The 15,695-nt window shown below is 35.0% G+C and overlaps 1 protein-coding gene across 1 annotated transcript in view; it reads left to right on the top strand.

The window, feature by feature from the left end:
- Positions 1-15,695, top strand: part of LOC140158853 (serine/threonine-protein phosphatase 4 regulatory subunit 4-like) — a 161,403-nt gene that overhangs the window by 132,789 nt on the left and 12,919 nt on the right. The window contains exons 17-22 of the mRNA XM_072182148.1: positions 14-119; positions 1,964-2,111; positions 6,662-6,806; positions 7,532-7,573; positions 8,479-8,713; positions 9,775-9,918. Of these exons, the coding sequence (XP_072038249.1) occupies positions 14-119; positions 1,964-2,111; positions 6,662-6,806; positions 7,532-7,573; positions 8,479-8,713; positions 9,775-9,918 (820 nt within the window). The remainder of the gene's footprint in view (positions 1-13; positions 120-1,963; positions 2,112-6,661; positions 6,807-7,531; positions 7,574-8,478; positions 8,714-9,774; positions 9,919-15,695) is intronic.

Raw genomic sequence — 15,695 nt, 5'->3', positions numbered from 1 at the left:
TATTATGTTACAGAGAGTTTTACCTGTACAGTTAGCAGCAGCCAGGACGCTTTGTGTATTCATGCGATATAATAGAAAGTTAGAACAGCGACAAGAAATATGTAGTAAATTAATAGAAGGTGAGTGATAGAGCTGGCTATCAATCAATCAATCAATCAAGTTTGTATTCATGAGATATGATAAAAGTTGGAACAGCAACAAAACGGCTGTTCCAGTTAATATCCATACACCTATGGAAGACACGCCCAGACTTCAAATAGAGTCACTCATTCAGATAACCCCCAATTGCAATTCAAATTCCTTGTGTGGGAGATAGATTAAGGTCATGTCTGCCATAGGGGTGTACAGACAGTGTTGCCAAAACTTTTCAGCGTCAAGGCGCGGCGCATTGACTCGCCAGGCTGCGGTAAAGGATTCTCAAGTAGCCCAATTTTTAAGCTGCCAAAAAAGCGCCCAATACCGGATATATGGGTGGATTTACCTGAATTTAGAACGCAAAACACCCAATTGGGCGGAAAAGCACTTGACTTTAAAACTTCCGGTACTTGCTGGGAAGTTACTGACTGATCAATAAATGGTCACAAAACCCATTGTATTTGCAATATGGAGCTTCAAAGACTCAAAGCCTTTATAAATCGGCTAAATTGAAAGAAATTACATCAAATTACTGCCGCGGCTTGAGATTGGCAAAAGTAGCCCAATTTAAAGCAAGTAGCGGCATGCTTTTTTGAGTAGCGGCAAGTGATCGCCAAGTAGCCCAATTGTGCGCCTAAGGCACGGCGTTGGCATCACTGTGTACAGAATTCAACTGGAATAGCAACTAGGCAAGTAACCAATCATGTGATGTCTTTGCTAACTCATACCAAAAGAGATGCCAAAGCTGTTTCTGTGGAGATATCTAGCATGTGACATTTGCAAAAGCTTTATTGCAAGAGCTAACTTAAAGGGCCGTATTGACCACCCCAACCACATACACCAGGGAGGTGTTCATACAAAATAATTTGAATTGGATTATGACATTGTTTACAATCTAGTATATAAGCAGTGTGACAACTTGTAAATATGTTTGAATCTTAGAAATAGAAAAAAGTCCAATAAGGTCAAATTTTATGGGTGCTTTGAGATTGCTCTATACAGATTTTATACCATATATCCCATGTTTGTGGCTGGTTGGCTTGGTCACCTATTACAGCTCTTTAACTGTAACTTAAGGTATCTGGAATGAGCGTTTGAGGCGGTTTCGACAGTATTTTTGTGGGACATGAGAGCACATCAGACATATCGAATTGCATTCTGAATACGAAGAATGTCTTTCTGATATCAAATAATTTTCATTTTTGAAATTCACGATATAATACAACTTTCATGACAAATTATTAAAATTTGATATTTTTCACATTTTTGATATATAACAGTCCTCGAAGTAAATTTTATAAATCTAATGATATATTCTTAAAGTGTATGTAGCTTGGAGGAAAAGCCGACGATCAATTGAAAATTTTGACCTTTCATGTTGAAGATATGGATTTTTTTCCCAAAAAGACCTAATTTGTTTTGGTGTTTTGGGAAAAAATCCATATCTTCAATATGAAAGGTCAAAATGTTCAATTGATCGTCGGCTTTTCATCCCACCTACATACACTTTAAGTATAAATCATCAGATTTATAAAGTTTACTTCGAGTACTGTTAAATATCAAAAATATCAATTTTTAATCATTTGCCATAAAATGTATTATATTGCTAATTTCAAAAATCAAAATTATTTGATATCAGAAGCATTCTTTGTATTCAGAATGCAATTCGATATGTTTGATGTGCTCTCATGTCCCACAATAAATACTGTCCAAACGTTCATACCCCAGCCCTTAACTCGTATTACATTGTGCATTTCTGACAAATGTTCTAACTTTTTTTTTCTTCATCTTCTTTTTCTTTATCATTTTACCCCTCTCTTCTCTCCAGGATGTTGTCATTCCAAGAATTACCGCTACCGCAAGTTATTCATAGACATATGCCTATTTGTTATGGAATTATTTTCTAAGACTTTCTTCAAAGAAAATTTCTACAATTTTGTATTAGAATTAGCACAAGATCCAGTAGCAAATGTAAGGTAAGACAAAAAAGAGAACCGATCTGTACAATTTGTTTTGGCCCCACTTCTACACCCTGGTACCACTATGGACTGGGCCGAATTAAGCTTTTTGCCTAAATCATGTCTCTATTAGCATTTGCACATGCTGTAATAATGCCATTGATATTGACCAATCATAAAGGAGATTTTGGGGTGAGTTAGGCAATTTTGACAGGTGACAAATGGTGATGCAACAAATTTTATGCCTAACTCAGCAGTTTGTCTGAAGAATTTGCTCTGATATTTGCCTAAGTCACAGGCCAGAGTCACTGAAAGTCACATTTCATTTCATTTCATTTCAATTTTATTTATACACGGAAAAGCCCAGATCAGCCCTTGAGCTGGTCTTCCCTGGGGCCGTGTTGCTACATAAATATACATGTTTCATTACATCATTAATCAAGGATATTAAAAGTAAATGGAAATACAAAACAAGTATAAAAACTATATATGACAAAATGATAAAATATAAATTAAACATACAAAGCAAGTACAATTGACAAAATAATACGGTAACCAAAAGCAAACATTTAGGCAAAGTTCAATTCATAATTACAGTAAAGCAATCTCCTGAACGCAGCAGATCTATCGCACAACTGTGCTTCAGCTGAGAGATCGTTCCATAGATGAGCACCCCTGTACGAAAGACTGCGTTTCTTAAAGTTATTTGAACTAAAAGGAACATCAACATTATTTGGATTACGCCTGAGATTATAATTATATTCCTTTTTCTCAAATAACATGCAAATATTATCAGGAAGTATGTTGTTTGTAACCCTGAACATGAACTCTGCCAAATGGATGTTTCTTATTTCAGCAAGTGTCAACCAGCTGAGTTGATTAAGAACTTCAGACCCTGATGTGTCCCAAGGAACATTGCAAATATATCTAGCAGCTCTTGCTTGCATTCGTTGCAACTTAATTGAATCTGTTTTGGTACAATTACCCCAAATTATATCACAATAATTGAAATGTGGTGCAACAATAGAGTTGTATATAAGCTTGAGAGCACTCATGGGAACTAATGACTTAGCCCTCCTAATCATAGAAATACTCCTGGCAGACTTCTTCAACAAATAATCAATATGATCATGCCAATTTAAATTACTATCAATTATTACACCCAAGTGGGTGCAAGAGAAAACTCTTTCAATAATATCACCATTAATATGAACATTCAAAACATCATCATTAATTTTAGCCAATCTTTGTGGTGTTCCAAGCATAATAAATTTAGTCTTATTTACATTCAAACTTAGCTTATTGTTGTCAAGCCACTGTTTCATTGAAGAAAGGTCATTATTAAGGTTATGTACAATATCAGCTGGGTTTTTGCCAGCACAGTAAATAATGGTATCATCAGCATACATGCTGATCTTAGTAAATTTAAGACAGTTTGGTAAATCATTAATGAAAACAATAAAAGGAGAGGTCCAAGTATTGAACCTTGAGGCACTCCGTAACTAATAAGATCAAAATCAGAAAGAGAACCATTAACAGATGTAGCTTGGGTTCTGTTTGAAAGATAACTACTGAACCAATCAATACTGTATTTGCTGATTCCATAACACTGCAATTTTTTGATCAAAATGGCATGGTTTACAGTATCAAATGCCTTTTTTAAATCAATCATTGATACACCAATAACATTACCATCATTTATATTGTCAAACCAATCTTCAGTTATTAAGGCAAGCGAAGTTGAAGTAGAATGTGAAGGGCGAAAACCAGATTGGTAAGGAGAGATCAAATTGTTAGAGTCTAAATAACTATAGAGTTGATCAAAAATAGCCCTTTCAATAATTTTCGATACAACTGGTAAAATAGAGATAGGCCTGTAATTGTTTGGATCAGAATGCTGGCCACTCTTGTAGATAGGTGTGACTTTTGCTTTTTTCCAATTTGTTGGAAATTTGCACGTCATGATAGAATAATTAATTATGTGAGTCAAAATAGGTGCAATTACATACGCTCCTGCCTTTAAAAGTCTTGCAGGGATCTCATCAAAACCAGTGGCTTTGTTGGTAGGAAGATTACATAATTGTTCAATAACATATTCAACAGTCACTGGAATTATATCAAAGGAGAGATCATTGGAAGAATCATTAACATTATTATCAATATTTCTACAAGCATCATGAATATCAACAGGTCCAAGTTTGGCAGCAAGATTAGATCCAACACATGTGAAGAACTTGTTTAATTCATTTGAAATGAGCTTTGGTTCTGTTATATCCCGATCTTCATTTCTAATACAATTTATTTTAGAAGATGATTTCCTAGAAGGAACAATATAACGCAGTTGTTTCCATGTTTTCTTTGTATTACCTTTACAAGCAGCAAGAGAATCTGTAAGATATGTACGCTTACTTTTCCTAATTGCACTGGTAACTTTATTTTTTAGACAACGAAAATTGGCCCAGTCCATATAATTATTGGACTTTACAGCTTTTAATTTAGCCATGTCACGCTTATTCATCAATTCACTAATTTGGTGTTAACCATGGGCTTAAATTTTGTCTAACTCTTCTCTGCTTCAGAGGTGCATGGTTATTTGCAACATTCAGAAAAATATACTCAAATTCATCTAAAGCTAAGTCAGCATCAGCAGCTTCATATACTGAGGCCCAGGAAACACTACTGAGCTGATTTACAAAAGAATACATGTTAAAGTTTTTATATGACCTAGATTTGACAAATTTATGACCTTGACTGACATTTTTATCTTTGCCTCTTATACCATAGATAAGTGAATGGTCACTAATACCATTATGAACTACTCCAGAATGAGTCACCTTACTAGCATTAGATGTATAAATATGATCAATAAGGGTTTTAGACTTTGGAGTGATTCTAGTGGCCTCTTTAATCAATTGACTTAAATCATATGAAGAGCACATCTCAATTAACCTCTTTGTATAACAATGGGGATCATCAGAGATCAGATCACAATTGAGGTCTCCCATGAGGAAATAGTCCTTATCCTCAGAATCAACTTGAGAAATAATATTATCAATGTGATTAAAGAGCTCAATAGAAGTGTTTGGCACTCTATACCAGTAAATAATAACATAAGGTTTACAATGCTGTGGCATGATTTCAAGACAAATAATTTCAAGTTCACTATGTGTGAGATCGTGGCGAATATTATAATTTATACAATTCTTAACATAAACAGCCACTCCACCGCCACTTCTGTATCGATCTGCACGATAAATTGAGAAATCATCAAGTGAAATTTCATTATCAGAAAAAGTATAATCTAAGCGAAGTTTCACAGACACCGATTATATCAACATTATTTTTGAATGCAAAATGACGGATCTCATCAATATACTTAGGCAGACTGCTGTTGTTGAGGTGAATTATTTTAGTACCTTTCACATCAGGAATATGTTTCATATTAGAACTAAACTCATTGACATTAATAAAATTTTCACAAGAATTACTTAGCGATGTGTTTGGTATACAAAGATTAGAAGTACTGCTTCTGTAAGATGACATACTGTCAATTGAAGTATCAACATTACTTACAACATTACTTTCATCAGTATTATGATCATGAGTTGATAAATTGGTCTTGGTACTAGAGCAAGTATAATCAGAGAAAGTAAATGTACCAACATTATTTTGAAAAGACATGCTAGTTTTATCAACATCATAGGATTTAAAATCAGAAGTACCATGAGTAACATTACCATTAGCATGAGTTGACAATCTACATGTATCAGAAGAAGTAGCAGTGCCAATACTCGTGTCAGCAGATATACTATCAACATTATTTGAAACATTTTCAGCAATACTATGATCATGACTAGACAAATTGGCATCTAAAGTTATATTATGAACATTTATATCATTACAAGAACTTGAACAATTTGTGTTATGAAGAGTCATATCATAATTATGAGTCACACACTTTGAAGATGTTATTAGCCTTTTTTCAACATAGTGACATCCTGTTGAAAATGGACTTGTTGCATCTTGTGTAGATAATCAATATAATTTTTGGCAAGCACAATAAGTCCCTTTGAGTTTATGTGAATTCCATCAGAGGTAGACAAGTGATGAAGTTTCAAATTTGAATTATCAATGAAGGTCCATCCTTTCATAAGGCACATGTATCAGTTATGTAATCATCCTAACTGTTTCTGATTCCTTTCATAATTTGTTTCATTATCATTTGTTCTTGTCAAAACATTGGTGAATAAATATGTTTTATATGCATGCTTGAACTATATTTTGTACTTCTTCTCAAAACTGCCAAAAATGAGTTGTTGCCAAATGTAATTGTTGTAGCCGGATGATATGCTGGAGAAGTGTCCCTGTATGCTGAAGAGTCGACCGGATAGCATTCCAAAATTGAGACAATGAGAACAATGGCAGCCTGCATTACGGGACATGCTGCTGGAGCCACCAGCTGTCCAGTCCCAAAATATGATTGGTCACTGATACAACCAGATATTTGGACAAGGGACAAGAGAAAGAACCTATAGTTATGCTTGTACTTATTTTTTCTCATCCAACAGATTACGGTTTTGCTCCATCTTACCCAAACTCAAGTCACAGATGAAGCTACCTAAAGATATGCAGAATCTACAGCAGCTGGAATTAGAAGTCCGCAAACTCTTATCCATGGAGAAAGATAATGACGTAGTTACTGCTGTTAGATCGGTAAGACCTTCGATATCAGGGTTTGAAAGAAAAACAGCTGAATGGTTGGGGTCACATATCCTAGAATGTGGTGTATACATCAGGATACTTAAAGTTGTAATTCACCATTTTTCCTGGAAAAACAGTCATACCTGATGATATTGGAGTAACAAGTTGTAATGGATTGAAATCCATCCTTTGGAAAACATGACCTTAATATTCCACACAGGAAGTCAAGGATGCCAATTTTCAGACAATTACCTAATTTCCTACTTTTTGTTACTCCCAAGTTTCTGCACTTTTATTTATTTTCAGTCCGTTTTGGGGCTTTATAGTCCAAATTTGCACACTTTTTCAGACTTTTCATGCTACGTTACTCTAGGCCACTGGCATCCATGAGGGAGTGTGAATTTCAAATGAGATTACCTTAATGGATGACTCCTTTTGAAATTTGTACCCCCTGTGTGGGAGATTAAGGGCATGTCTTCCATAGGGGGTGTATGGATTTCAACTGGAATAGCCCAATGTATCACACCTACATGTTCAACAGCACTTTGTTTGTTTGTTTGTTTATTTATTCTTCACCCACAGGGAGAGTGTGGTACCCGGTGGAGCAAAAGAAAAAACTCATTATAGTCGCTAAAGCATTGCAAATCTGCATTATTTTCTTGGGCACCAACAATTCCATTTTGTGAAATTGAGTTATGTATGCCTGTAATGTTAATTGTATTGTTGTTTCTCTGCAGGCTGTATTTGAATTAGACCGAATTCAAGTTTATGTCGAATCGGTAAGTCAATAGAGTGTACCTTACTTCATGGAAGTTATTTCATGATCATATAAGAATTAAGAAAACTTTACCTGTGTGGAAATAGTTCATTGAAGTGTACATCATACATAAAATACAGTGCATACTAAACTAAGCATTTAGTTAGGTAGGATTTAGTATTTCCCTGGAGAAGTCCTTTTCAGAGGGCTGGGCTTTCAGAACTCTAGCGAGTGCCATCTTCAGAGCCTTACTGTCACTAACCACTCACAGAAGTATCCTGCGCCTTCTCCAGCAACTTCCGGTCCTGCCGGGACTCAATGAATAAACAATGAAACAGACATATTTGTAGACATTGTTTGAACAAGGAATACAGCAAGTAAATTTTTCAACATTAACTATGTAACTGCAGAACCATGAAGATTCTCAATCTCAAAACTGTTTGTGGAGCTTGGAACATTGTGAGTTTAGGACCTTTTTTTCCTAGTGGCTTTTAATACTGTTTAACTTAGTGAGTTGATGTCATTGTTACATGTCATATTTCATACCCAGTTGCTGCATTTTAGGTGACCTACACTAGCTTCTAGAGAAGTAACACAATCTCTTGCTCTGACTGATGCACATGCCCTTTTAATGAGCTACATACATGGGCCATTGTATACCCTTAATACTGAGCACCTTGGCTGTTGTGGGGTGGGGTGATTGAATCAGCCAATTAGTCCCCACTTTCATGTTTGCGAATGTACACCCACCACGGGCAAGAGAGGGCTGTTCGTCTCTGGAAACTGGTGTAGTCCCCTCATTACAACATTTAAGGACTGAGATAACTGCACTTTGTGTGACAGCTTCATCACACTGCTATATATATGTGACGATGGACACTATCAATTGGATTAATCTGAACTTTTTGTGCATATTAATTGCTGCAGTTAACAAAGAGACATTACATGGAAGACGACCTACTAGACCAGAAGAAAGAAGAAGAGGAAAGGTTGCTCCTTGAGATGGAGAGGCGGGAACATGACGACCACTCCGACAAAGCTGGTAGCAGCAACAAGAATACATCCTCATCCTCCAAGACGGACAAGAGGAAGACTGTGGAGGGTAGAGCAATTGGGAAGGAGTCTCCATCATCAGCACCGTCGAGTCCATCTAGTAGAAAGGGTATGTCAGTATGCATGATCGTTTCAGGTCCGGTAGAAAGGGTTGGATTGGGGAGGAGATCTATTCAGGGACTCATACAGCTTGGGTTGACAGCATACCAAGTCCAGTTGCAGGCCAACTGTTACAGGATTTCAAAATAGAGCAAAAAGTTATATTACTGATGAGTCTAGACTCCAAATAACCCGGTGGGTAATGCTATGGTAAATCAGTCATCTTGGATTGTCACAATGGGTGCTAAAATCAGGAAAAGCCCAAAATCAAACAATCATTGGTATCTTTTAGATTGAGTGTTACAAAGGTTTGCATATGTAGCGCTTACACTTATGTAGCATGCGTTATCACCGTAACATGTTACACCTAAGATGCAAATAAGCACTTGCTTCAAATCAAAGTTGCCGGGCACAGGGCAAAATATTGTGCATGTATACACTATTTTATCCTTCATGAACGACGCACAAATATGGTATAGTCAGGACTCTCCAATGTAACCGCTCTGCAATGGACTACATGTAGAGTAAAAACAATTTCCAATCCAAAGTTCTGTGACCTTATCCTACCAAAAAAAACCAATGATGAATATGATGCTACTGTTTGAGTAAACTGTGTATAAAGAAGTTTTGAAGTACCTTTTTTGAAAAGGAGGAACTTAATTAATTCTTAAGACAAAATCACTGAGACAAAGTTATTTGTGCAGTGAGATTAACGAAGTAGTATTTAGCTGTAGCACGGCAAAAGGGCACAACTGACTTATTGATTATTCCAAGATAGTGGACAAAATCTGTGATTTGATTGCATTGGCTTGATGAACAGCAATTCTAAAGGGGTTGGATTTAGGGTTGTAAGAACAGATGCAACCACTGAAAATTGGGTTGTTTCAGATGTTAGTTGGGTAGCCACTTGGCAAAAATATCAATTGTGCCCTGTATGTTGTGATATCGTAGTATTGTCGTATATCATCAATTTTTATTTTTGTCAATATCTCTCTCCGTCTATGCCCTCATCTCATTTTCATCATCATCATCCTCATCTTCATCGATTTGTGTGTGTATTGGCGTATATAGGTACTACCAGTAGAATAAACAAATCAGCAGGTGCGCCGGGTTCTGCTGGTAGACGAGCAGCTGCCGCTGGAACCGCTGCTGCTACTCAGTCTTCCAGTAATACATCAGTACAGGGCATGCCGTCACAGCCTAGCACAAGTAGAGGTTAGTTAGAGGGCGCTTTTTTAGTCATACAGTACTATGCACAAAAGAATTGATTGTTTTGTAGTGAAAATGCATGTTTGATATTATTTTGCAGTGGTGCACATTTGAGTTTATTTTGCACAGTTACAGATTGTTGTGTGTTAGATTAACCTGCACTTTTTACTGGAATGTTCTTTTTGTTCAAATGCATGATTGATTTACAATTTAGATTTCGATATACCCAACCCGACTCATTCCGATATCCACTCACAAACTTACCTGACTATCAGTTATCGATAAGTTTAAAAGAAACACTGTTTTCGTTAGTTTCACTAATTGCCTCTCGGATAAAACTTGAGTCTGTATTTCCAGAAAAACCTTGAAAAATTCCAAATTTGGTATTGAACATTTTAGAATATTAATGTATTAATGCAAGTCTTTTGAAGTGTAAACATTTTTCATTATCCAATTGCATTTTTTTTTTTTTTTTCTTTTTTTAAGCCTCTGTGAAGGAGGATGTTGATGAACGTATCAATTGTCATACTTAAGAAGCCTCAAGCTCTATATCGCGCTCCTAAATCTTTTCAATTTCCCGTACTATTAGTTTGCAGAGATCTGTCGCAAGGTGGTATATACTACACTCTTTCTTTCTTGCCAAGTAGAACTTTGTATATACATATACATTTTACTGCAAGTAGATATTCTTTTCTACTGTTAACTAGCATTTTTATGGCAAGTAGAATTTCTTTTCTTAAATGAATGTTACATAATATTACAGCAAATAGAATATCCTTTCTATTATTAAGATGCTTTTTTCTAATCTTGGGAAAGAGAATTTCTCTTAATGTGAATAATTCACACCATTGTACGCAGAACTTTGTTCGATCGCAAGCATTCATACTGCAATAGAACTTCTTAACTTTCTATCAGATAATACTTAAATGCATATAGACCATGTTTTCTATTGTGTAAATATTCTATGCAAACTCAACTATAAATAGAACATCTTTTCTATTTTTGAGATGTAAAATTAGCTGCAAATAGAATATATTTTCTATTTTTTAGTCAAACACTTAACTGTGTGTTGAATATCTTTTCTATTTTTAGGATGCAAATTTAACTGCAAGTAGAACATCTTTTCTATTTTTAAGATGCAAAGTTAGCTGCAAATAGAACATATTTTCTATTTTTAAGACAACCACTTAACTGTGTGTAGAAAAATTTTTCTATTTTTAGGATGCATACTTAACTGCAAATAGAACATCTTGTTGTTTTATATAAAACTTTTACTATAAAATGAACTGTGTTCAATGTTGTAATTAGAATTCTGCATATTAGTTATGGGGTGCACTTCACTGCCAGGCTAAATAAAGAAGCAAAATCTGATTCCAGTAGTTTGCATCTGCACTGACATTTAATTTAATTTTTCCTTCTGACTTTTTAAACAAATTCTTATACAGTTTTCTGATTCTTAGTTATTGTATCATGTTATTTCGAAAGGACAAACGGTTTCAACAAACAAGACAAACCATGCAGGTAGAATCCGTCACAGAGATCTGCTTTTTTTTAAATCTCATATACCAGATAAAATAATTTACTATTCATCTGGGAAATAATATCATAAGTAAGTTCTTCCTGCTTCATCTCAAGAAGAGGAATATTTGATAACATTTTTTATATTAAATTTAGTATACATATAGACATTTTTCCATGAAAATTCTCAAGTATTTCCTAGTATGTCATTGATGGTATTTACCAATAAATACGATATTTCCCACCTGGTTAGTTATGCCATGCTCACAAAAATACTAGCATTCTAAGTACTTCAATGCCATGATCTTCATCCATGGCGTTGTCTTTTTTAAAGACAATTCTTGTTTCAATATATATCATTTACCATAAAAGTTTAGCCTACCTTCCATAGTCATGATAGTCTTAAAACAAAATCATGAAGCAACCATTAATTTCTGCCCCATCATTCCATGCATGTTATAGTTTGTTGTTATTAATTTTTAATTTAACACTTTTGCCGTACCATCCAAATTCATCATGCATTTAATTTAATCATGTTTGTTTTCTTTCTCATTTGCAGATTTGATTGATTTCACCCTGTTTTTAATTCATTTCTATATTTTTGTTCTTTTGTCATACTGGGTTGGCCTTTATTAGCACAGCTAGAGAAATTTTACACATTTTTTTCTAAATAAAAAAATGTTAAAAAGTATCTTCAATTTTGCTTTTCCATTTAAAATCACGCTACCCCTGTGGAATATTTTGGAAATATCTGCCACAGGGGGAATATGAATTTCAAATGGAATGAGTACATTAGGCAGTTCCATTTGAATTTCATACACCCTCTAAGAAAGATTCAACCTGAATCTTCCCCTGAGGGAGAGTGAGTTTCCAACAGAGCTGCTAAAGTGTTCATTCCATTTGAAATTAATACTCCTCCTGTGGCAGATATTTCCAAAATATTCCACTGGGGTAGTGTGGATTTTATCTAACATAGCCCATTTAGACATGGTCTAAATAGTCCACATAATTTATTTGCCATCTGTATATAATACTGAATACGTAAAAATGCACATTTTTGCGGAACATACATTTTCGCGCTCAACACATCTCAATGTATTTGTATTCTTTCATGTCTAATATGGCTATATAAGAAAGGCGATTTTTTAAACAAGCGAAGTTGTTAAAAATTGTCAAAACACACAAATATACATGCACAAATTGTAAACATAACTCAAAATGCATGTTTATGAAATGCACCAATTGCCAATTCCTGATAATATTTTTGATATAAATTATATATGAAGATACACAATGCGTACAATGTGTACATTATGATGTTCGTATTATGTCACATGGTTAGTGTACTTTATACAGGAACTGTTTGATTTAGCTGTGTCAGAGGCCAACCCATTTACCCCCAAAGTGAGATTCAGATTATTAAAGCTCTGCAGGACAGGTTTGCTCTACATTCAGACCTGAGAGTCCCCCATATAGCTTTAGCCATCAACCCAGCCTGATTGATAAAACTCTTTTGCCCCAAGCAAAAAAGGAACCAACAGATTTGTATCCTAACCTGGCAGTATATCTTTTCTTTTGCGAAAGTTTTTCCAAAAAGAAGCCAACCAATATGGTTTATTTGGGGTGGGGTGACATTGTGGGCATCCTGGTCCCTGCAGGACTCTAATTCAAATGCATGCCTGTCCACATCATTCAGAATTTGCAGTCAAACAAATGTTGTCCATTATTATGTTAGTGTGTGAACTTTAGAAATGAAAAGCAAAATACTTTTTGAAAGCTAGATTAAATTTTGTTTTAATTTAGAGGTAACCAGTAGCAAATTTAGTGGTAATTATTAGAAAAAATTATGTTTAGTTAATTTTACCCCTGCTTTTTTTTTTGTCAGTGCACTTAGCAAATGGTGTTGATAGCACTAATATTGTGTTTGATTGTCATTATGTGTGTCTTGATGTTTGTCAGTCTCTGCCTTTTACTTTATCAAGTTTAAAGTCTCAAATATATAGTGCTATTGATCAATTGTCCCACATTTTCTGTTGTTATTGCACTGGATTTACTTGCTAAACATTATATACCAAAATACCTGTTAGCTTGCTATTGAATTAAGTTTTCTTCAAAATTTATATATAAATAATCCCACATTTTCCATTGCCATTGAATGAACAGGCTAAGAATGTACATGCTAAACATATATATATCAAAATACCTTACAGCTTGCTTTTTAATTAAATTTCTTCAAACTTTATAAAAGTCAAGCAGCTTTGTTTACAAGCTTTTGCTTTCCAGTATAAGCTTACTTAATAATCAACAAAGTAATCGCTGTATCTATTATGTTATGTAGATACTGTGATTGCAAAATTATCACTTGAGCTTTGATTTTCCTCCCTTTTTTGCTTTAAGAATTTCACTTCTTAAAAAAAATAGCCAGTTTTCCTGTTGACTTGTAAATTGTAACGTGAAAACTATGCCAGTCGAAGAATGAACTGCTGCATATACTCTTTTACCCTGGCTGTGATGGTTGTTCAAGATTTAGCTTGGATAGGGTACTTACCCTCTACTGAGTTGAATCTCTGATGATTCTAAATGGGTTATGCAGTATCTTGGGCTGTTGCAGGCAGTTATTTTGTGGAAAGCATGATGGTGTAATATTATTGCACTGGAGCATGTCTTTTTCTGGCTTACAAAAGTTTCCTGCTTGAAGTTGTATTTTTAAAATGAGTTTCTTACCAGAAACCTACTTCAAGGAACTTGAAGCATCTTACATTTATTGATACAAAATTAGCAAATCCATCCTCTATCGTTTCAAGTCCTAGACCTCCCCATCGACCCACATTACCACAACAAAAACAGATCTGCAGTGGACAGGCATGCATCAATCACACCTCACTATCTTACCCAGTAATCATCGATCGATGGCAAATTATTTGATTGACAAGTTTGATTATGATTTGCATCATCACTGTAGATAATGATACCACCTCACCGCCATCATCACCATTACTACCATTAAATTTAAGTTCACCGCCACCTTCACCATATCACTATTCGTCATCACTGTCGTCGTCGTCATCGCCAACGTCATCTCGATCTCGCTCCTCATCTGTGTCGTCACTCTCCTCTGATTCGGAGGAGTCGGTTGCGCGTGTGACGTACCTTTTGTCTGTTGTGCGCACGCTTCGTGCACGTGAGAGTAAGCATGCGGTGCATGTTGCCGTAAAAATATATATATGAATGGTTGAATAATAATATATGGCAAAACTAGTGCATGATTTTCTTAAATATTAATTTTTATTAATCCTGTTATAAGATAACTCATAATGCTAAATTATGCTGCAATTCATTAATTATATTTAATGCATGTGTTCTTAGTTTTGAACTTAAACACCTAGTTTATTAACATTTCACAATTCTATTAAACATACTAATGCACATAATGCACATGTGATACTAAATTAAACTTTTGATACATTATGTGACATGTTTCAGCAAAATGAGTTGTTTTAAGTTATAGTATTGCTACGAGTACGCTGTCGGTTATCACAGTACCCGTACAGCCAAGTCCCTGTGTTAGTGCTTGAGCTTTCGACAGATGTGCCTCTGACTTAATACAGAAAGCCAATATACTTATAAATACTTGTTTTGCCACTGCAATTTATAGTGAGATATAAGTTAAAGTAGTGTAAAACTCCAGAAAAAGCATGTTGAAGTCTTTGACTCTGATTGGGTTTGGATTTGGGAGCAGGTACCACTGGAAGTAAAAATAAAACAGAGGGTAAACAGTATTTTCTGACTTAGGAGTGCAGAGTTTTGTATATGCCCAAAGGTTGTGGTCCTTTACGGCATGTGAACATGACAGACACTGAATGTTACCGATTTATTCCGATCAGGGTAACACCTTTATACACTCCGCTATATGGGTAGCACGCTATAAATCACTGCACTTTTTTAAAAAAGGTAATATGGGCTACAACAATATACTCATCTTGCAAATTCATATCACATAATTCTTTAAGTCAAATATATTGTTGGTAACTTATCTATTGATCAATTGTGCTTTTTATGAAGTAAATTATGATCCTATTTATATTTTATAGGTTAGGTTATATAGTAATAATCGTAAACATATCTATAGACTTGTTAACGGTGATGGTATATTCTGTAAATTAGAAAATAAATACCTGGTCAAACACTTGAACATAATCCTAATGGAATCAAATTGGCTTAATTGGCTCCATCATAATCCTAACCTAATCTCTTAATCCATCCCC

This window comes from Amphiura filiformis, chromosome 1, assembly GCF_039555335.1.
Source record: "Amphiura filiformis chromosome 1, Afil_fr2py, whole genome shotgun sequence".
Taxonomy (NCBI): Eukaryota; Metazoa; Echinodermata; class Ophiuroidea; order Amphilepidida; family Amphiuridae; genus Amphiura; species Amphiura filiformis.
This window is presented reverse-complemented; position numbering and strand designations above follow the sequence as displayed.